This window comes from Haliaeetus leucocephalus, unplaced genomic scaffold, assembly GCF_000737465.1.
Source record: "Haliaeetus leucocephalus isolate CR32 unplaced genomic scaffold, Haliaeetus_leucocephalus-4.0 Scaffold339, whole genome shotgun sequence".
Lineage (NCBI taxonomy): Eukaryota > Metazoa > Chordata > Aves > Accipitriformes > Accipitridae > Haliaeetus > Haliaeetus leucocephalus.
Window position 1 is genome coordinate 16,336,164 of NW_010972775.1, and position 22,807 is coordinate 16,358,970.

Here is a 22,807-nt window from a genome sequence, read left to right on the forward strand (position 1 = left end):
CCCACCAAATTCACAGCTCACTACTGCTGCCTTACGGCTCGGCTACCAGAGGATGCTGGCAGAGCATCTTCCCCAGCAGCTTCCCAAATTCAGGTGAGCACTGGTTCAGTTAGGCAGCAGCTCCTTCCTATGACCTGCCAGCATGCTGCCTGCAAGCCGGCCGTGGGGTATTCAGCCTTGCAGGGATGTGACAGGCAAAGGGGAAGGGGAGATGAGGGGGCGAAGGATGAGGGGCTGTTACTGGCTGGCAGGATGCAGAGTTCAGGTAAGCAGCATGCAAAAGTAGGATGAATGGCCAAGCCTACCTGCAAAGCACTGAGCAGCTTATGGAGGCTGGTAATGGTTTGGAGGACCTGCTGCGAGAAAACAAAAGCGTTGCTATTAGATCTCACTGGGTGCCAGGGTACACTTTAAGCACCCTCCTTTTCCACTGTGACCCACCGGTGGGTCTGACAAGCTGTACGGCCATCCCTCTACACCTTTGTTTTTCTTGCTTTTCACTTGAAATGACTGCATCATCCCCCAGTACACAAATACATCCCTTGGACACCTCTCAAAGGTGCCTGGCATCATATTCCTCACTTTCCTCGCCATCAGTGTGGCAGGGGAGGAAATGTCTGCAGAAGCACCGAACGGCACAGACCTCATGGGAACTCCCAAGTTGTCCCTGCAAACAATTTCCCACAGCATCAGCTTGCTCAAGAACAAGCAGAGTAATTGGCATGAAACGCAGCAGTTCACTATAAAATTTCAGAGAAAGAACTTCAATGGGTGAAAAAAGAAGAAATCTTAAAATGAATGTGGACTATTTGTACTCTTCCACCCCTGGCTGACCCATACAAGTCCCACTGTCATTAGACAGAAAAACTGCAATACAGCAGGCATGTTTCATGGAGGCTCTCTGAAAATACAGGTAAATGCGAACACATCATGCAGCAATACAGAGCAAGTTACTTTGAAGTGATACCCTATCCCTAAATGTATTTTTAGCCTAGCTAAAAATTCCTCCGAGTTTCCCATATCCTACAATTACTTTTAAGAAGAAAAACCACTGCAGTATTTGCAACAGTGGTGTGATAGCCAGTATTAAGAGAACTGCTTCTCATTCTGCCATTAATGCTAATTGGGAGTTATGAATGTGTATCAAAGGGAGAATAGAAATCTAATTGCCCCAATTCATTGCACCTGCAACATAAAATTAAACTCCCTCTGTCTGCAGATGCACAATAAATACAGCCCTGTGCATCCTAGTGGTAATTAACCCTTGCTGCCTATAATCAGCACATATCATCCTGCTGGCAAGCAGATGACAATCAGTGAATTCCCTGCCTGAGCATCCAAGGTTAAACAAATAGATGACACAGTTGGTTCAGCTTAATGTATTTAAAAGTCTACATGCACTTCAGCAAATAAAATGTATTTTCTTCTACATTATCACCTATTGAGCCAAATTCACTTGCCACTTAAATGAAGGAAACAGCAGAGCAACGGAATCAATTCTTACCTCGTTATTCCTTTTCAACATGAACATCAGATTAGCATTTCCACCCTATGAAAAGATCACAGATTTAATATGAGGACAAATGAGAAATCACAGCAAATGTGTTCTGAAGCTGAACTAATGGCAGACACATTAAGCCCCCCTCCATCTTCCATTCTGAGAGAATTCATGCATGTTTTTTAGGTAAGTTAAAATCATATAAAATAAAATGTTGATTAGGTATCATTTTGTATTTATAAGATGGATTGATCCACAGCAAGAATAGGTGCAAGATTATAGTTGACCTTATCATTTCAATAACAATGCATAATTAAACACATGCTTTAGCTGATATGCAGACAGATGGCAGGTTAGCTGTGCCACAAAGAAATACTACTGATTTGCAAGGGTTTTCAGGTCAGGATTTTAGCTACAGCAAAGTGTTTTTGGCTGCATAATTCCAATTTTATTTTTAACTTATTAGGATACATCTAATTATCAAAAAAATCAGGCTTTTTTCAAGACTAGAATTGTCACTTTCTTGAAATCTGAACTCAGTGGCAGCAGAGAGATAAACCAAGTGATACCTTCTTTAAAATGCTGTCTGACTCTGTTCTCCGAAGGTCCTGAGCATCATCGCCTTCATCTTTTGCTCCACCTAAAGGAAGAAGCCAGCATTGACACTGGTTATTCAACATTTTAAGCCATGGATGAACTTGCTAATGTCTGAGAAATTTAATACAGCAAACTCAGATGTTTCACAAAAGGGGACACACAGCTCTTCACACTTTAAAAGCATTTGCTCCCTACGTATACAGAACATGTCGGCACCACCAGAAAAAGTGGATGTGAATTCAGATTAGGATTGACTTTGGTTTCAGACAACATGCTGATAAATTCAGCGCACTCCTATTAATTGGTGCTCTGTCTAGTCCCCGCACTGCTGTCTACCACCAAAGAATACTTGCTAAGAAGACATGAGAGAGAATAAGAGCAGATGGAGAACAATAACAGTATCATATTAGGCTATATTATTGCAGGTATGGTTTCAATGCCTCTCTTGTGCAAGTGCAATTTACAGCTGGGTCAGATACTGCTGCGCAATACCCTGTGTAATATTATGCTGACAATTTATCCCTGACCTTAGTTATCAGAAACCTGTATCTTCAAAGGGACACTGGACTTCTCTTTCTAACTTCCCCCTGGATGGCTCACATCAGTGCTCCTGAGCAGGACTGAACTGACCTGTTGTGCCAAGACGGCTGCACCCCTCCACCTGCACTGCCCTTCTGCTCGCGGGCGGCAAAGGAGTCGCACAGCTCTTCGGTCCTCTAGCTCTTGCCAAGACTCTTGCACTCCCCTTGCCAGCTGAGATGCAGCCCATGGGGAAAACCCACACCTGCAATGGTAACCTCCCTACTGCCGCTCTTTTAACGATAAACAACTTTACATACACCTGTATCTGCAGCAAGATGAAGGACACCGTACCTAGTGCAAAGGGCAGAGGGCAAAGGCCCTCTCCTCCCACCACCCCCCAGGCAGGCTTTGCTATTAAAGGCTGACCCTCAAGTCCTCCTAACAGACCTTCTCTCCTGCGCCACGTCCTGGGACCTTCCACCTCTTTGCAGGAGGAAACACCTCCCTTCTGCTTTACTGGCGGGGAGAATGAAGGGGAGTCAGGTTATAAGCCTTGCCCAAGGTTCCACAGGTTGTGAACAGAAGAACTGGAGATGAAAGCCAGGTTTCACGCCTCCCGGCCTCCAGCTGAACAAACAGGCCCTGCATTCTTTTCCCAAATTCTCCCAAGACCCTACAACTATTGAATTACAATCTAATTCAAAAGATGGCATTTCTACAGAAAACCTAGAGCTGGGCAATGCACAACCTGAAGTTGTCCCATTCATCACTACAACAGAGAGAGGCCCAACCCTAAACAAACCCCTCCAGTGTGAATATATTTGTCATTATGATGACAAGGCCTGTGGAGGGCTTTGCAGCTTTCCAGTAGAGCTGGGAAAACCTCTACATACTTCTCATGTCTGACTGTCTGCAGCTAACACTGCTCCTTTAATGCAGAAGGTCAGACGAGGTCCAACGATCCCAATGTGGAGACAGACACTAGCGCAGCAAAACTAGCTGTATTGGGAGTATGAATGAGACCACATAGAAAGGAATTTGAGGACAGGGAAGTTTCTGATGACTAGAGCAAAGAAAGAGAGCATTGGGAAGCAGCCAACTATGCAGCTGAAATAAATATTCACACATTTCTTTGGGAGAGACTTAATTGCAGGAATAACACATGCAGTTGTATGTAGAACACAAATGCATAGAGAGCAGAGCTGGGGAGAAGGTGCTTGATTCAGCAATATCCTCATCCATTCACAAATGCAACAGCACCAAGCTCCTACTGGAAGACAACTGAAGAACAAAGAACAGAGCTGCAGATATTACAATAATAACATGAAGAAACTAATTTATTAAGAAGCCAAATGCTTTCATGAGGCACATAAGTAAAGGAGTAAGGATGATGCAGAGAGAGCACAGAGAGAAAGGAGTGAGGAGTTCAGATGTTTAATCCTGATGTAGTCACAGGTTCTCAGCTATCATCATTCCACCTGTACATAGGCTTTTTTTCTAATCTGCTATTTAATCTATCAGCTATAACTGGTGAGGAGTTGGGAAACTCAAGTCACCAGCTGCTGGAGTCCTTCTGAAGCAAGAGGACGACATATATTGTTAACAAATGCTGATGTGGACACATGTAGCTACTCACACTTGGAAGCGTTCATCTGATGACTGTCAAATCCTCCAAAAGTTTCTGCCCTTCTAGGAAGAGAAATGGGGCCAACTCCTCCTTCTGGTTCCACGGCAGTGCTGCTGACCTGCTGTCCGAGGGCAGTGCCCAGGCTTCTGTTCACCAGGTCTTGCAGCAGTTCAACTGATAAAAAGCAATGGTATCTCTGTTAAAGACCACCTCAGGCTTCTGAGCTCTTTTCATCCCTGTTTGAGCTCAGGTCAGAAACTCACATGCTTTGCTGTAATATGAAACCATGTTTCTATGACAATGACATGAACAGTACGCATTCCCCCTACAAAAACTCAAGTCTGCCTGACCATTAACTCCAATTCCTGGAGCTCTGCACAGGCTTACGCTTCCCTCTCTTCCTCCAGGCAACCCTGGTGTGCTCCAACAACAGCATTTAATAATTATTTAGCCTCTTCAAAAATCACACCAGAAAGTTGCCTGAGTTTCCATCCATCCTTGCCTTTGTCAACAGACTTGCTTGTCCCTTGCAGGAACCACAAGCGCCTGCTGGAACCCGCGCCCCGCTCTCACACCTTGCTGAGACTGAAGCACAGCAAAAGCCTGGATGGTCCAAATTTAAGCCAAGGATAAATCCTGTGCTGCTCCTGACCCCAGTGAAGATTCAATGCATGGTTGTTCTCTGTGCTGACTTCTTTTCTCCCCTCTTTCAACAGCCATCAATATCTGCTTCCTTTCCTGATTCTCGTTACCTATCCCTGAGACAATACCGTGAGTAGCAATATCTCCTTATCTATCCTGTTATTCTGACAGAGAGAAAACTTCCCCTGCAAAACTGGTGCTTGAGGACTGATGGCTTCACTGAAGGTGGGTCCGTTGGTAAGTGTAATTAATGTGTCACCCTGACTTGCTCACCTTCATTTATTGCAGTTTTCATAATGGCCTCTCCTTTTGGTGCCTCTTCTGTGTTTGCTCTGAAGAGCAGCCTGGAGCCTGGCATGTCCTCCTGCACAGAACTGTCTGCCATGTCCCGGAAGATCTTAGCCTTCTCCTCCAGCAAGAGGAGAATCTGCTTATCCTTCTGCTGAAGTTGTTCTGTGGGAGTGAACAGAAAACAGAGATGAAGACAGATAATAAAAGCTTCAGCAAGGAAACTGAGCGATACCTGAGATATTGGCCCCATCTAGTGGAACCTGACAATACAACCGTGCCCTGTGCAATCCTGCACAGCAACTGCACTCAGCAGGCTCAGAAAAAAAATAATGCAAGCAAGGTGAGGTGCAAACAAGGATTGCAATTATTTGCTGGATGCAGGATTCTCATTCCTTTGAAAAAAGTCATAGTTCAACCACAAAACCCAACACAATTCCTGTAAATTTTTCAAAAGCTGCTCCCCAGCTCTGTCCCAGGCAGGATTTTACCTTTCAGTCCTCTCACTCTGGCATCCGACACTTTCTTTTCAAACTCAGACTCACACGGGACTCCTTCGTCTTCATCCTTATCCCTGGACAAAAGACAAGTCTCAGTTACTACCAGAACATGACCATGCGGATCAACCTGCCTTGCAAGAACAGCCTGGTAGCTTACATGGTGTTCATTGTGTCTTGAATGATCTGTATCCAGCCATTACGCTCTTCTTTGGAGCTAGCATGGACTTCCACCATTTCGGGATCTTTTACACCCATACTGATCAGAAACAAACCCTTCTCTTCATGAGCCACTTCTCGTACGATCAACTTCTTCAGAGAGATCACAGTGGATTTCTGGTCCTTCAGATGGAAAGAAAAGGGTGAGGAGGGTGAACAGTACTAGCTCCCAGATGCAAACTAGCACGGAAAAGGTCCCAACAATCATATTGCTATTTCTCGCAGCTTGTAAACATTTTCTGAACCTCTTGGCTAATTAAAAAAATAAATCATTTTAATGGGTTCAAAGAACAGGGAAGCGCTTGCTTTCCTCCATCAGTTCTGTAGGAAAAGCAATTTCACCTTGTTCCATTTCAATAAAAAATTAATTTAAAATTGTCTTTGTACTTTTGCAAACTCTACCATATTTTGCTCTAACTCCAGCAGACCTTTAATCTCATCTCATCCTGCTCACATGCTCTCTGTCATTAATATCACAGCTCCTTAAACTTAGTGCAGCTTGCTAGCGCCTGCTTCACACACATTATCTTCACAATCCCTCCCTCAGGTGGAGTAACATCTTGTTTTCAAATCCCACAAAACCCCTGCTGTTCTCAGCAGCTCATAGCTGAATCCTGTGATGGAGAAGACTTGTAAGATGATGTTCACTGTGTGCTATGATCTCTGTGTAATCAGCCTGCTTGGTGAAAACATCCCTTTGCTGTCGTGTCATCTGAATACAAGTCAGCCCCTTAGTGCATTTTACAGGATGCTACAACTGGGGTGATTTGGTAGTGGTTCACTATCAGGATTTGTGTGCAAATCAGCTCCCACTGTGTAAGGCATTGAGTCTGTGCAGATCGTTGGTGGAACTGGAATAACAAATTATCCGCTTTCAAAATGTTCAAAGAGCGGAAAGGTCACAAGGTTTAGCCAGTCTAGACCATGCCTGCAAGGTACAGCCCCAACAGACTCAATTAGGTACTAGGTTTTCTTTAGAAGGTCAGTGTGCCTAGCCCTTTTATGAGGCCTGCCTTCAAAAGCTAATATTTTTGGTCTTGTGCATTACAAATACATTTCCTCTGACATTTATTTTCAAGCTGTTCTGTTGAATTTACTGCAGTGGCATTTCACCCCTCTGCCCCCCACAGTAGCTCAGAACATACTGGGACATTTCCTTCTGCTAAGATTCATTTTTACAATGTTTGCATTATCCCATTGCCCCCTCCCACCCCAAATACTGGTTGGAATTGCAGAAACTGAAAAGCAGTAAGTGTATCCAGTGACAGGCAGGTTTTCAAGGCCAATTATCAGCTGTGACAAGACACTGCAGAAAGGGGAGGTGGGGCATGAAGAAATGTTTTCCTATCAAAAAGAATGGAGTCTGCTCAGCAAACAAAAATGTTATAAGCGAGAAAATTAAGTTGTTTAGCAGGCAATGGCTGGCTTCACTACACAACATACATCAAGGGTCTCTTGCATAGAAAAGGAAGGAATAGAAAATGTTGAAGCCTTACCAGTGAGGCAAAGACATACTTCTGGTCCTTCTCCTGAAGGAATACGAGCATGTCAGAGAGAAGAACAGCCTGGACTTCTGCAAACGAAAAAGCATACCAGTGCAGTATAACCACATGACCCACCCCAAAACAGATTTCTTTTAATAACACCAGTGCTGCGCAGCAGTAGGGCTGTTTTTGCCAATCCTGGAAGCAGGGTCAACCTCCCAGTTAGCAGAAGGAGCAGGGGCAGCTCCTGGAGATGCCAGGTCAGGTTACATCTGAACTGATTTTGCGACAAGCAGAACACAACAGCACCTGGGAAACCTGCAGGATTTTCTCTCACCTGTCAGAGCAGGGATGCTCCTCTCCAGCCACATGCTTTCTAACAGTTAGGACATGGGCGTAACAGCAAAAGCTAGAGATGCTTACTGAATAGAAGCGCTGTTTTCTCAAACAATATTGTAGCCCTCAAGCAAAATATCTGCACAGGAAGTTTTGGGTTTTATGGTTCTCTTGATGAGTGGTTTGCGGAGTGCAAATTATCGTGCAATAACAATATTTGTCAGCTGCAGTTTCTTTCCCAGGAAATACTGACTTCAGGAGCCACGACTAATTCTACTCGCAGACAAACACAACTCTTGCAGACTCCAAAGGGAGCCGACAGAGCCTGCATGAGATGCAGGACCTGTCTGTCTTTCGCGGGAGAAGGAAGCACAACATCAAACCAACAGAGGATTTTAAATCAGAATACGACCTTTTCCCTGAGTACATGTACAGCCTTCCAAGTCTCCTAACGACATATCATAAAGTTGCACAGCAACTACCAAGTATAATGCCCCACCCAGAGCCCTCAGTACAAAGAGGTTTTGTGTAATGTACTTGGGAAATCTTGTGACAGAGAGGAAGCAAACCAGAAAGTTAAATCATCCTGTGGGTAATTCCTTCCATTCTGTTTCGGGAAGACAGGATCTGTTCCAGATAAAAGAACCACCAAACTTTAGTCAAAGCTGCAAAATGAACTCCAAGCTCTGTGAGGTTTTCAAAATTCAGCATTTGACTCCATTCTTCTCTTATTGTCTGTGCACTTTGCAAGAGGGAAATGCTGAAACCCTCTAAGAAAAGTTAGCCTGAATGTATGAACTAGCTACTTTTTCCCTGGGCTCTGTGCAGGACCTACTTTCGCTGGGAGCTTGCACTACAGACAGAGGTATGTTTATGCATTTCCGTGAGTTAGAAATGCAAATGCAACCTGTACTTATCACAAGATTTTACAGCAGCAGCATAACTTGCTTAATCCACCATCTAAAGTCAACAGTAATCTCAGGTGCCTAGAAACCATCTGTAAACTTCCTGTTTCCAAAACCTCAAATCATAACCAATACAGAGTTTCATGTTATCACTGCCTCCCTGCACAGCACGGCACCAGGCTACCAGTCCCCATTCATGCCCATGGTTTAATCAGCCGATGCTGGAGTGAGAGAAGGAAAGCCCAGCCTTCCTGCCAAGCCTGAGACACAGTCCTGCCTGCTCTCACTGCTACCATGGCCCCAGCTGAAGGCTTCCTTGGGAGATTTAGTGTTTAATTCAGTAGAGAACTTCAGTGCTCAGCAGAGCACAGCACCTTAGAAAAACTACTTCCACCTGATAACAAACAAAAAGCAATTCAAGAAAACACTGATGAAACAAGAGGCAGCTGCAGGGACACCAGAGCCTCTCCTGAACAGTTTGCATCAGCAGCTCAAGAGGTTCAAGAGCAACTGTCTTTGTTTTGACTGGGATAGAGTTAATTTTCTTCCTGGTACAGTGCTGTGTTTTGGATTTAGTATGAGAATAATGTTGATAACACGCTGACATTTTAGTTGTTAAGTAGTGCTTATCCTAAGTCAAGGACTTTTCAGTTTCCCATGCTCTGACAGTGAGGAGGTGCACAAGAAGCTGGGAGGGACCATGGCCAGGACAGCTGATTCGAACTAGCCAAAGGGATATGCCATACCACAGGATGTTGTGCTCAGTATAGAAACTGGAGGGAGTTGGCCTGGAGGGGCCGATCGTTACTTGGAGACTGGCTGGGCATCGGTCAGCGGGTGGTGAGCAACTGCATTGTGCATCACTTGTCTTTCTTGGGTTTTATTTCTCTCTCTTTTGATCTCCCTTTTCATTATTATTATTATATTTTATTTTATTTCAATTATTAAACTGTTGTTATCTCAAGCCATGAGTTTTATTTTTTTCCCCAATTCTCCTCCCCAGCCCACTGGGAGGGGGAGGAATGAGTGAGAGCGTCGTGCTTAGTTACCAGCTGGGGTTAAACTACAACAGCAACAAATGCCTAGGACACCTCTCTGGATTCCCATTGAAACTGGGATGGTAATGCTGAGCCTGAGCAGCCCTACTGCAGACCTTAGAACAAAGAAAAGGCAGTGCTGCTGGTGGGGAGAGCCACTGAGCAGCTGAGGTTGGGTTTTGGATGTAGCAAGCATGCTTCCTGGAACTGCTGCACATGCTCATCATGGCATGGAGATCTGACTCGCTTCTCTGGACAACTGCAACCCCATTGTGTTCTCCTGGCCCAAAGAATCCCCCAGCAACTCCGCTTTGTGGCTGATGGACCGAGGCGTCACTACAGCCCAAGCCTTCAGCAGGCATGCAGTCACCAGGAGGAAAAGCAGCTATCTATCACCCCAGAAACAACATGAGGAATTGGAAATGCCGCAATGGGAAGCAAGTCTACAGCACAGGGAAAGCTGCTGTCAAAATCTCTCAAAGCCAAAGAATAAATAAAGGCTAAACACACCAACCTGAGGACTAATCCTACATCCAGAGAGGGTGAGCTGTATCCTCCCCTGGCAGAAGACAGGATAGTCTTACCTTTTAACCGGCCAGCTGCATTTTTTAGTGAAACAGGCCCATCTCGGATGAGCTTGCGATGCCTCAAGTCCTCTCTTGCAAACATCTGGCCACTCTTCATCCTCATTATGGACTTGCTATCTGTCCGGTTGTAAATCTCACCAAGACGCATTTTCTTTTCGTAATTGCTGACTTTGCTATTGACTGCAGCAATCACATCTTTAACGAGGTTTAATGACTGAGTCAAGTCTTCATGTTCCACTTCATTTTCTTTGAACAGAAAGAGAAACACCTCGATTTCACTTCATCCTTGTGGACTCTAACTTCCTGATTTTACTTCCTTCCTTCCTCTTCTCCCTCTCAAATTCCCGCATTAAAACTTTTGAATACTTTCATGAGACAGGCTGCATTTTTCCCCCTTAAGGAGAGTTTCACAAAACCTTTCACGTTTATGGTTGAGGTTGGGGACTATTCCAATATACTTTGTATATGAGACAGTATAGACAAAAGGCACAAATTAACCACATATTTCAGCCATTACGAAAGAAAGCAAGCTGGGAGATTTTGAGGTCTAAGCTTGTTGCTCCATAATTAGCTACAGACAGACTTAAAACAACTAAATCAAGGCACCCGACTAACTAATCCTAAATGGAGATATGAAACTGAGTTATCTTGTTAACAATGGTGTGAGACAATGACGACTGGATTAGTTGGTCTATTCTAAGAAACTCTGCTTCAGCTGAAAAGGATCCAAGAAATTTACACTGGAGGAACAAATACACATTTAGAATAGAGCTGGTCCCTACCTTTGGTGTACTGCAGTATCCTTTGTAAAAGGACTGGGTACTTTGTGATTCTCTGTGTTACCAACAAGATACATTCAGAAATCCCAAGACGTCTCACCAGGGAGCTGCTCATTTTTTTCTAAGGAACAAAGATGAAAATTCCAGTTCTGTAGCAAAATGCTCATCAGAGTGCAGAAAGGACATACTTTTCCCATCAACTATGTCTGTTCTACCTGTTCCTACCTTGACAAATGCCTGAAACCGCTTGTCCTTTGAGTACAGATCTTTGAAGTTATTTACTGCCTCATTGTGATGCCCGCAGAATTTGCCGTATGTTTTCTTCATTCGCTCGGCACTCTCACCGGAGAACTGCAACACATGAGACACAGAGGTCCAATTTGCACTGAGCTCCTGCTGCGATATCCCAGCAATGCCTGCCAGTCTCTCAAAAGAACTTGATGAAACCAAATTAGCCCAAAGCATCCTAAATCAAGCAAGTAAATCTCTAGAAAGTAAACAGCCGAGTTTGGGACTTCGTTGAGTTCACACTAACTGCAAAACTTGGGATTCTACTCACAGGGCTTAAAAGCCAACAAAAAACCCGTCAAGACAGACAAAAAGAAGAAAGGAGAAAGCACAGATAAAGGAAAGTAAAATAACCCACCCAAAGTTAAACAGCAGGTCAGTAACTCAGCCAAGAAACACATTGGGCATATTTTGCTGTGGGCTACTGCCTACCCTCCAGGCGATGGTCAAACCATTCTGTGCCCGTCAGGGAATGCTTCTCTTTCCCACAAAATAAACTAAATTAATTTTCATCATTAGACCTTCCTCTGAAAGAGCAAAAAGTGCTTCAAAAAGCAGAGGTGGAGATTTCTACATGTGTGAAGATAAAGGTGCCATCAACTGTGATTATCTAACAGGAATAAACAGGAGGGAAGAAAGAGTGCCTGGTTTCCAGCTGTGCTCTCAGAAGTGCAAGCATTTTCCAGCGCTTACTTGATTCACTAGGACGTCACCTATCCTCTTGATAACAAAGTTCTTTTCACTTTTGTCTGCCAATGACTCCTTCTTCCTTTCCAGAATCCGCTGGAAGAAGTGACTGTGGATGTGCAGCAAGTTTTCCAGGCAGGGAAAGATCTTGTCCACGACTTGTTGATCATACTGCAGTTCCTTTAACATCCCTGCACTGTACACATCATTCATGATCTTCAGGGTGCGGACATGATGCATTTCTGTCTGCATTAGCTCTGTATAGGATGCGAATAAGGTCAAAACCAAGGTCACTAGAGTACATAGGTGTACAGTATAAGGAAAAACTGCCATTAGAAAGCTCTTCCATAACTGGGTTTCTCTTAAGTGGCTTCAGAAAATTTCATGTCAGGTATTGAAACATCACTCAATAGTTTCACATGTGGGAGAAATAGGGGGGCAGAGGAGTCCCACAATAAAGAGCTTTGGACAGTGCTGCTAAGGTCTGAACCTTCAGCACTGTTATCTGCTCCTTCCTAACACCTCACTGCCAGCCTCAACACAGTGCGCTTTTGCCATACAGGATGGCTCTTGCATCCGGCAGGAGAAGACTTCCTAGCTAGCTGCTCTGCTGTAATGGAGTTTAAATGTCATCAGCAGGCAAATGAGGAGAGACTGGGTTTTTTTGATGGCTTCCAGATATGTGAAATGCAGAAAGAAAGCTTTCACAAAATACACAACATTTCTAAGAACTTCAAGGGTGAAACTTTGGTTTCTGAGAAAATCAAGTCAGTGTTCCTACTCACTGACCTAAAGCTTCCTAAATCCATGCATGTGAGTATATCAAGAAGCTATCTATAATGAGTGAAAAATTAAGATGCAGGTATCTCACCGTAAATGACATCTTGCCGTTTGACAACATCTTTGTTTTGCTGCTGTAGGAACTTGCTGTCCACTACTTGGCTCCAGGACTCTGCCTCCAGCTGCTTGGAATCTAATTCCAGGTCTCCCATCAGCTGTCCTTCATTCATGTCCGCACCTTCACAAAGCAATGTAAGTGCCATTAAGAAGTGGGTAACTTGTCTCATTTGAGATTCCTGTCTATTCATTTAGGTTTAGGCTTTCTCTGTCATACCACAAACATCACACACAAACTCCTTTACTGACACAAAAATGGTCATATGGAATTATACCACGTAAGGACCAGGTTATGAAAAGTGCTTTTAAAGGTTATTTGCTAGTTGCACAAAACTAATTCATCATTTTCACATAGACCAAATTCTAGCTCAGATAAAAGACAACAGATTCTTTTATCTGCAATGCAACAGTATCGAAGACAAATAAAAACCCACAACACCCAGTTGGTCTTCCTTCATCTACACCACTGAATCGAGGGAGCTTAGACCTATGTGAAGTCTGTGTTTTCAAGCTTAGAAAGCCAGAATTGATGCAGGCAGAAGTGAACACTACATACGTTACAGACACACATATGCATCTTTAAGAAACATTCCTCATCTGTGCAGGAACTGGGAAATTTTCTCTTGTCACCATGAGCATGCCCTTGTTTAGTCCTTAATAAATTAAGACCATTCTGCTCTTTTCAGGTAAATATTGGCTAAGATGTAAAAATACTGATGATATCCTTAAAAAGCACCATATATAAAAAAAAATTTAAACTTAAGAAATGAATTTAACTGACTTCACTTTCAAACCCGCAAAACTAAACAATATGTTTCTTCCTTCCCCACTCTGGGAAAAACACAAAACACAAGACATCAGCATGAAAAAGGTGAAAGAGGGCAAAATCTGTGGCTGCATAAATGGGCCAGAGGTGCAGAATGAAAGAGAAAATGTTTGTCCCTGAGCTAAATTCCAAGTAACTCAGCTGTAACTGAAACCTTCTAAATGTTTTCCCACGACTCAACAAGCTACAGAAATTACTATCTGAGGCTTTGTTTTAGTTTATCATACTAATATTCTAAGATCAAAGTAAATGCATGTTAATTGTGTATTAGAAAGGAAAAGACTTGCTGAAATGCCAAAATGGACTTTCTGTTTCTGGAAGGCAACACTGAGACCTGCCTTTTGCTATAAATGCCATGGAGATCTCTTACCTTCGTCAACCAGTGACTCCATGGATTCATTCACCCGGCTGATTTTATGTAAGGAGTCTGTTGACTGCGACAGGAATTTCCAAGTGTGTATTAAGCTGTCATCGTTCCCAACTCTGCAGAAAACCAGAACACAGAATACTGTTTATGACATAAAAAAAGCAGCCAAATGTACTTTCAAATACACAGAAGAAATGCATTTTAAGTATGAACTGGAAACCAAAGCAAGCGTTGCAGTTATGTACAGAAATGTACTTTTATTAATTGTTGTCTGACAACTACCCATTGGGGCTCAGCAAGGTGTAAGATCTACAGTTCTGAGTAATGGTGCTTCTATAAAGAATCACACCTGAGGTTTTACGATTTGGATAACTCCATTTCATTCATTACTTTCCATTTTACAGTCGCGTCCCATCCTCATTGTCCTTGGTGCAAGCAGTGCAAAAATGCAACACAGAAGGCTATCCAAGAGTCTTTATCACTAGCTCTGAGAAAGAGCAGAAAAATGGACTGAAATAAATTTCACCACGAATAGCCAGGGCATACAAACTGTCCAGAACATGCCAGTCCATGCTGTTGCCCTGTGTGTAGAACTGCTCTATATGCAGGTAGTGTAGGAGCCATAAATTTGATTTTCTTCTATGATTTTTTGTAATTAATTATGTATAATGCAGTCCTAAAACACCATGAAACCTGCAGCTCTGTGCCTCCACCCTATCGTTGTGGACACAAAAGTTAATACTATACCTGAGCTGCAAACGTGTGCTTCCTCAGTACCCAGCCCAAGGCAAGGGATTTTCCTCCTGGAGCCCAGAGCACCTCTGTGAAGTGGCCTTGAACACAACCAGGACAACTCTGATGCCTCTGAACACATGCCATGACTAAACTAATCCACACAATCTGATTGTGCAGAAGACAACTAATGGTGTCATATAAAATATGAGTATTTCTGGTTTTGTGATCCTCTTTTGCACCTTTAACACAAATCATAGGTACATGAATTTATTTTTAATGAGATCTGAATTTCTCTATGCTTGCAGCGTCAGATAATACGCACATACTCACACGCACAGGGAGAAACCTTACCCTGCAATGTTCTGTATTGAGACACTTTTTGAAAGTGCTGTAGTCTGTTGTGATCTCCTGTTATTGAATATTGAGGTTACAGTGTTTTCATCAGGAGCAAGTATTGCAGAGCGAGGGCGCTCCTTCGGTTGTGAACCTGCAAGGGAAGTGTCAGAGAAAAGCCAGCTCATGCAACTGCACTGTTAACTGCGATGATGATGACTTAAAGAAACCAGGCTCTAAAATCACTTCCTCTTCTTTCTAGAGTTGTCACCAGGAGATCTCAGCTGTTAGAAACAGTCATACGAAGGAAAGAACATCGACCCCTGTGCAGAACTGACTGCATTGCACTACACTTAAAAGATATAGGTGGGATCTGTAAGTCCAGAAAAATACACTTGGGAAACTGAATTTAACTTTATTTGATAAATATGCACATGTAGCAATCTATTATGTTGCTTTTTAATTTCCCTGGGCCTATAATTATATACTGATTCTGGTCTAACTTTTTGAGATAGGTTTCTCTATCAGTACGTACCACAGAAAAATGCTAATCCATTATACTATCACTTACCTTTAACTAATCTTTTCATATTAATTCCAGATTTTTCCTTCTTCAGATGCATTTCTGCTTTCTGGAGTTTATACCTCTGAATTTCATCATAAATACCACAGTAGGTACATCTGTATCATACACTGTGATTTCATATAGTGATCTCCAAGCTATCACTAAATAAGCTTATCAAATCATGGCACTACAAAACCCATGTGGGCTATTACACTCCTGTTCTTTGCCCTTGGTCACACTGGGTAGCTCTGCAGTGCAGCGTATGTCTCGGCGCAGCCAGGAAAAGTTTGTCACTATTGCTCCTATTCCAAATTAAACTTTCTGTTTTCACTACCTTGAAGCATAAGACTATTTAATTAAAAAAAAAAAAAAGTATTTCAAACAAGCATTCTTTCCACTTGTAATCTTAACAATTTCTGTTAATATAATACAGTTGGATTCTTTCCAATATCACACACCCACAGACACCCGCTGCATCTTCCAGATTTTGTGGACTTACCAGCTGCAGGCTTTCAGCAAGCTACAGCAGTCAAGTAGTTATTCTAAATCTGAGATTACTTTACATTTGCTTAAAGCTGCATGGACACTGCAGAAGTGGATGAACTCTGCGCCATTTCAGTACAACTTCTGAAGTTGTCAGAGAAAAGCCAGCTCATGCAACTGCACTGTTAACTGCGATGATGATGACTTAAAGAAACCAGGCTCTAAAATCACTTCCTTTTCTTTCTAGAGTCGTCACCACCCAAACATTGCTTATCACGCATAGAAGATGCTCTCATCCCTGCTTTGATAAATGCTTATCTTTCACAATATCAAATATTAGTTGTCAGAACAGTCAAGAACAGCAGATACAGACCATCACCAAAGCAGAGGGAAAGGAAGTTTTCTTACTTTTGTTTCTCATGGTTACTGTGGGTAATGAAGAGGTATCATGTGCCTGCAGCATCCCTCTCTGTGGCTGAAAGAAAAATGAAATTCACTGTAATTTCTTCCTCCCTTCTCCCATCAGGCTGTGCCACATAACTAAAATAAAAAAGCTATGTTTTTTCTGAATCCTCTCAGAACAGATCAGTTCTTGGCTGTATGTCTATTTTTTATATATATATATATATGCATGCATGCACGCACCCCCCACCCCTAGTTGCAATCAATGAAAGGGGCAAAATAAACAGATGGAGAAATGTGCCGCAAATAGGAAAATGAGATGAGAAAGTGCTGATGATACTGAAGAGAACTGAAAATCATAATTGTATAAACATTAACTAGCTTGGAGAACCATACTGCAGAAGAGGTTCCTCACATTTGGGGCAAGCATGAATTCTGCGCATTCCTCATATGAGCAACATACATATTTAATAGTTTTCATTATGCATTATATATACACATGATGCTGCATTACAGGATGCAGCATTTGAGAATTAAGAGATATAGCATTTAAGGGTGCTGGAAATCCCTGAATTTTGCCAGTGAAGTGTTTTTTTTTTTAATCAAAGCACAGGACAGATCATCTCACCATACGGTCCCTGTGTAATGCAGGGAACAATGCAGGGAATTTGCTGCCAACGAACACCCTGTGGCACTGACCTGGAGCACTCACAGAGTCCCAGGGACAACTATGTGTGGTTCTGGGGAATTTCAGGATAGCCCAGAGAATTTATTCACTATATAGCACAGGGGCTGAAATTCTTTCCAACAAGCTGGAAACATTGGGACATATGGTAGAAGACGTTATGTATCTGTATGCTAAATTATTTTAACTTTTGTGTTTATTCAGTAGAGTAGATGAAAACTCTTACCTTCATTTTGACCTTTGCACAAGAAGCAAAACTCTCCTTACAGCCTTTGTGAACAATTGCATTGCAGTCTGTCAAAAGTAAAAAACCCAACCAATTAAACACAAATCATGAATTATATTTTAAGAGTACATTACACTGTAAGCGTACAGTTCTGAATTATTTCTAGAAGAGACAAGAAAGGAAAAAAATTCCATGCCCAGAATGACAAAATATGCTCACATTCCTATAATTTCTTACACTTGGGCCTACTTAGTAAAAGCCAGTAATTCTTCTGATATTTTGAGAGAGGTAATGATAAGGCCATAGGGCGTTGCTATTCTGTTGATGTCGCACAATTTCCTGCGCAAGAAAGACAGAAGAAAGAAACCTGCATGTTCTTGCAAAAAACCCACAAGCAGTATCATTTTTCAGATCAAACAAGGAAGAGGGACAGAACCTGCTTCCGGTGCATGAAAAGAGGCAGTGAGACAATTCAGAACCATTAAATTCACGCTCAAGCCTTGGAAGCCTGGAGGCAGCTCTTTAGTATGTACCATTTAGCAATAGAGCATTTTGATTTTTTAGATCGAAAATCTGGTTTCAGGGACTTGATTCCTCCGATTCAACTCTTCAGCAGGAAGTTCCTCCAACTCCTCTGTATCACTAGTATGAATAATTAAAACCCCCAAAAGCTTATTTTCTGCATCACTGATCATAAAAAATAAAAAAGACCAGGCAGAAAGCTATTAAAAGTAAGGATTTTTTGCTTGCCCATTTGTTTTAGAGCATGCTAAATCTTTCAGCATTGACTAGCTGTTTCAGGAAGCTGGGAGCATCACTGAAAAGCTGAGACATTGATTTAAAATGATCCAGCACTTTAAAAGGCATTAAGAAAAGGTCATCCATAGGTGAGACAGAGCAGTGACGGTAGCAGGAAAGCACTGCCATTTCTGTAGGAAAAAAGTAGTCTATGACAGCACAGGAACAATAGAGCCTTTGCTGCTGGTTATCAGTCATTTCCAAGGCATTTGATGGCTGATTTTACGATGTGATGGGAGAAAGGACCACTCTCAGATGTGAGCTTACAACCTGGGTCCTGACCAAACTTTCCTTGTGGCATTCATTTTCTGGCCAATGCAGAAAACTTACAGTAATTTTCTAGTGTACCTTGTAAAACAAGGAAAAAAGGTCTATGCTAAAACATATGACATTGTTGGATTATTTTAACTCATTAGAATATAGAGAGTTAAATTGGGATATATTTGATTTTCTAAGTGGCTTCAGAAGCTGTTACGAAAGTTGAGTGGGGAAAGGGAAAGAATGCATTTGAGAGCTTGTAATTGTTGATATTTTCCATTTCCTATCAGGCTGACACAGAGCGTGTCTCGGGCAAACAACTTTGCTGAAATCTCTTCTCTTCCAGGAAACTCAAAACTGCCATTTGGGATTCAGCTGGCTGCTCCTTCCCCTGCTCACTGGAGATGTTTTATATGCTGCTCATCTACCAGAAGGAACAGAGACAGAGCCTCCTGCTCACGCCTGGGAGCAATTCCCGTACATGCTTCAACTCATCTCTAAGCTAGTGGAGTAAAAAATATTACTAATAGTGAGGAACAGAATGCCCTGAACTGCAGTGGGAAAAAGACTGCCTGTTCTGTAGCTTTGGGTTGCTGTGTAAACCAGCTACCATTCTGGTCTCGACCACACAAACACTGCTGACCTTAAAAAGCTACATGCTTCAGAAACCACCTGATAAGAAAAGAGAACAAAATCACCAGTCTCGCAGAAACCCTCTGCTGTGGTTCCTGTACTGCCTGCATTGTATTGCACGTACTTCACATCCACACAGGTAGCTGCCATTTGACCTGTGATGCAATGTCACATATAAAGAGAGAAGAGGGTTTGTATTTCCTTTTTATATCATGCTGTTCTCACTGAGGGCTCACCAAAGCAGTGTTTCAGAGAACTAAAGCAATCACTACAGATGGGTGAGACTTTTTTTCCCCAATGGAAATAAAGCCATGATCCAAGCCAGCTTTCCCCGTCCTCCATCCATCTTAACAAAGCACCTCAGACCCAAGCCATAACATGCAGCTGAAATAACCAAAGTACTCCAGCTAAGTGATACATGCCAACAAGCAGGGCAGAAAACCCCATGGGATGCTGAGATGTCCGAGCACAGGCTAGGAAGGAGGTTGCAGGACGTCTCCTTGCAGACACGACTCATTTCAGTCCAGCTTCCATAAGGCAACACGCTGCTCCGTGAATCACTATCTCCAAAGTCTCCCTCCCACCCCACATCCTTAAGCAAGAGGAAAATAAAGCATAAAGTTTGCATTTCCCATGTCAGATTTAATGAAAACCAAAAGGAAGGGGGGAAAAAAACCTGACTTACTTGCACAGTAGTACGAATCCTTATTGAAAGGTTTCATACAGTGGTAACAGGTTGCTTGGGCTACAACGGCGGTTGCAGTGAAGAGATGTCCATTTAACAGCTTCTTATCTTTTTCCTTCTCCTTGGAATCTTTGTCCTTCTCTTTAGTCTTCTCTTTATCTTTCTCTTTTTCCTGTCGAGAGAAAATGAACAAATGCCTCGTTACTTCGCAGAGGTCTATTCTCTAGTTACAAATTCTTCAGTGTTTGCCTTTGGCACTATGATGATATTGATCAACGCCCACCTTAACAATAGTCATGTATCTGCACATCAGCTTACAGCCCCCATGGATGTGTATTAACATACTATTGACTCGCAGTGCTACCTCACCAGTGGAGACAAAACTGAGTCTGTTCTGAAGGCAGCTATTTTGTTCCACCTTTGTTTTATAGTTGCTTGGTTTAATGACTTAACTCTTTTCTTCTTCTGGGCTCTTCAGCACTTTCAATGAATTGTGTTAAATACAAACACCTCGTTTAATGTGTATCAAACTTTCAACAGTTAATTTTTAAGGCCAACCCATATGACTTGAGCTTTGCAACTGCATTTTTAATGAAGAGCACAAGGTCTTCCTCAGTGCCTGTACAGCATCACTGCCAGAATATTTCCACCTTTGTTTTGCTTCTGACTAGCGACTTTTTCAACGGTTTCATGCAACCCCAAGTAACTATGTGAAGCTTTTTGGGGAAATGGATCTTTCACAAACTCTCGAAATACGGCACCACAGAAAGGCTGAGGAACAACAGCAACACCATAAAAGATTATCTCCTGAAGCCACAGTTCAACCTCTGGACTACTCAGCTTTAGTAAGATGACAAGCACAGCCACCTTCTCCAACTTTTAGCAGAGTTTTTGCTTACCTTTCTATTGCTACCCAAGATAGAAAATGCTAAATACAAAAATTTGAAACATTTTTCCCTGCAGCCTTTCATGGATTTGGAATTCTCCCAAACAATTTTTAAAGGAAACTCCATAAAAAACCCTCCAAATTTGAATTACAGTGACTCCTTGCCTTTCTATGCACTACCCTACAAAATGTTTACCATACAATTCAGCTCCAGATCTGTATTTTAACTGTTACTGCAGATTTCATGGCATCTGAAAGAGAAGCTTAACTAGAAATTGTAAAGACTTCTGTAGGCTTATCTTTGCATTTTGTTATTTATATGACATGTGCCCTTTACTAAGTATTGTCACAGCCTAAATATCAGAGAGCTGCAGAGCAGCCCAAGTGAGCAACTGCCATGAAGTGGTTAAAAGAGGTATTGAGCTCTGCACTCACTGGCAGGGAAACTTTTGAGCCTTTGATGACACACTCAAATAACTAGTAACTCAGTCTAAGGTCTCCCCTCTCCCAACACAACCCAGGCAAAATGCCAGCGTTGGAATCTCTCCCTGCAAAGCCTCACAAACAGAAAGTCTATTTACTAGCCCCAAACGCTATTTTGTTCTGCAAATAAGCAAAACCAGGAGCATTACCGTATGGAATAATCCCGTCTGAAGCAGAAAACCTGCCAGGAAGAGTCTGCTTTGCGGCACATTTCCGCCTCCTTTGAGCCATCAGCTTGGATGCCACCCCACATAAACCTCCACAGTCCTGTTCTCCACCTGCTGACCTGCCCACCTTTAACCATGCCCAGCCTGGCAGGATTCAAGAACTAAAACTCTGCAGTTTAGTCCTTGGCCGATCGTACCAAGTTGATGCCTGGAGTTTTGTTCTGTTGCTTATTGACTTGTGAAGCTCCAGGAGAAAAGATCACCCTATGCTCAAGGAAGATCTTGCAACTCTCACGCTTAACAAGCTGGAAGGAGACTTACTGTTCTATACTTCAAATGTACCTGGTGTTTACTGCAAAGCCCAGTATTTCTAAAGTCTGGAATAATACCCTGTCTTCATAAAAATCACTGTAAAAAAACCATTTTAATTAAAGCTAAACGACCCCAGGAAAAACAGGAAACGGGTGCACCACTTTCAAGGAGGAAACAGCAAGCTTCATAACCGGAATGCCAGCCATACCACTGAAATACAAGGTCTCAAAATGAGATTTTTTTTTTTTTTTTTCCTGTGACAGTTACTGGAACTTTTTTTTAGAAAAGGATTGTAAAAACAAAACCATTTTCCTGCACTGAGTTGCTGATGAGACTTGAAGCACAGCTTCACAGCTGAACCTGCACCGACATGCACTAAGAGTCAAGATGGGTACCGCAACTTGATCATATGTCCCAAAATAACAGACTGTGCGCTGCTGCAGCAGCAGATTCTGCTCTGAAATAACCATGAAGCTCTTACCTCCCAATGCTTAAGTCCTACTAGCTTCACTGTTATTTGAGGTACTTCGGCAAATTTATTCCATTTTATCGACATCCTTCCCCCAGGGGCAGGAGCTACTCCCCACCAGCATGGCCCATCGCGACGGCCAAGAGCTGCCAGCACAGCCGGCCCGGGGGACGGCAGTCAGAGACGAGTTGAGCAAAAGGGGGAGGGCGGGTTGATTGCTGCTAACTTCCTTGAAGATGATTTTCGTTACTTTGCTATTGCTTTCATCTTGCCCTACCCTAGCTTTCACCGCTAAAAAAAAAAAAAAAAAAAAACAAACAAAAAAAAACACAGGCAGGAAAGGATGGGATTAATATTTTAGAAGTCACAAGTCAATACGTGACCACCCATTTTAAAAGCAGAGGGTGGTAAATCAAACCCTCTGAGACGTTTGGGATACAGAAGAAGTGAATTTTAACATACCTCAGTGTTGCTAGGTAGTAATTCAGTAAACAAAGTGCTGCAGAAGATTTCCCAGACAGAAAGGTTTCACGTGTTTGCGCTCCTCCTGCTCTACAGGTCAGAAATATTCCCTGTCTCCTAGTCCTTTCAAACACTTACAACT

General features: G+C 42.6%; 1 protein-coding gene across 4 annotated transcripts in view; it reads right to left on the reverse strand.

The window, feature by feature from the left end:
- Window positions 1–22,807, reverse strand: part of AKAP13 (A kinase (PRKA) anchor protein 13) — a 100,377-nt gene that overhangs the window by 5,171 nt on the left and 72,399 nt on the right. For 2 of the 4 annotated variants that reach the window (XM_010571991.1, XM_010571988.1), the window contains 18 exons: window positions 19,887–20,058; window positions 17,513–17,580; window positions 16,608–16,674; window positions 15,170–15,305; window positions 14,087–14,199; window positions 12,865–13,011; window positions 12,000–12,250; window positions 11,244–11,369; window positions 11,022–11,139; window positions 10,237–10,485; window positions 7,387–7,463; window positions 5,832–6,013; window positions 5,666–5,748; window positions 5,160–5,339; window positions 4,254–4,418; window positions 2,068–2,138; window positions 1,505–1,549; window positions 306–356 (listed from right to left, as the gene is read on the reverse strand). In XM_010571991.1, coding sequence (XP_010570293.1) covers window positions 306–356; window positions 1,505–1,549; window positions 2,068–2,138; window positions 4,254–4,418; window positions 5,160–5,339; window positions 5,666–5,748; window positions 5,832–6,013; window positions 7,387–7,463; window positions 10,237–10,485; window positions 11,022–11,139; window positions 11,244–11,369; window positions 12,000–12,250; window positions 12,865–13,011; window positions 14,087–14,199; window positions 15,170–15,305; window positions 16,608–16,674; window positions 17,513–17,580; window positions 19,887–20,058 — 2,301 coding nt within the window. The remainder of the gene's footprint in view (window positions 1–305; window positions 357–1,504; window positions 1,550–2,067; window positions 2,139–4,253; window positions 4,419–5,159; window positions 5,340–5,665; window positions 5,749–5,831; window positions 6,014–7,386; window positions 7,464–10,236; window positions 10,486–11,021; window positions 11,140–11,243; window positions 11,370–11,999; window positions 12,251–12,864; window positions 13,012–14,086; window positions 14,200–15,169; window positions 15,306–16,607; window positions 16,675–17,512; window positions 17,581–19,886; window positions 20,059–22,807) is intronic. The other 2 variants (XM_010571989.1, XM_010571990.1) reach the window with 2 other exon arrangements.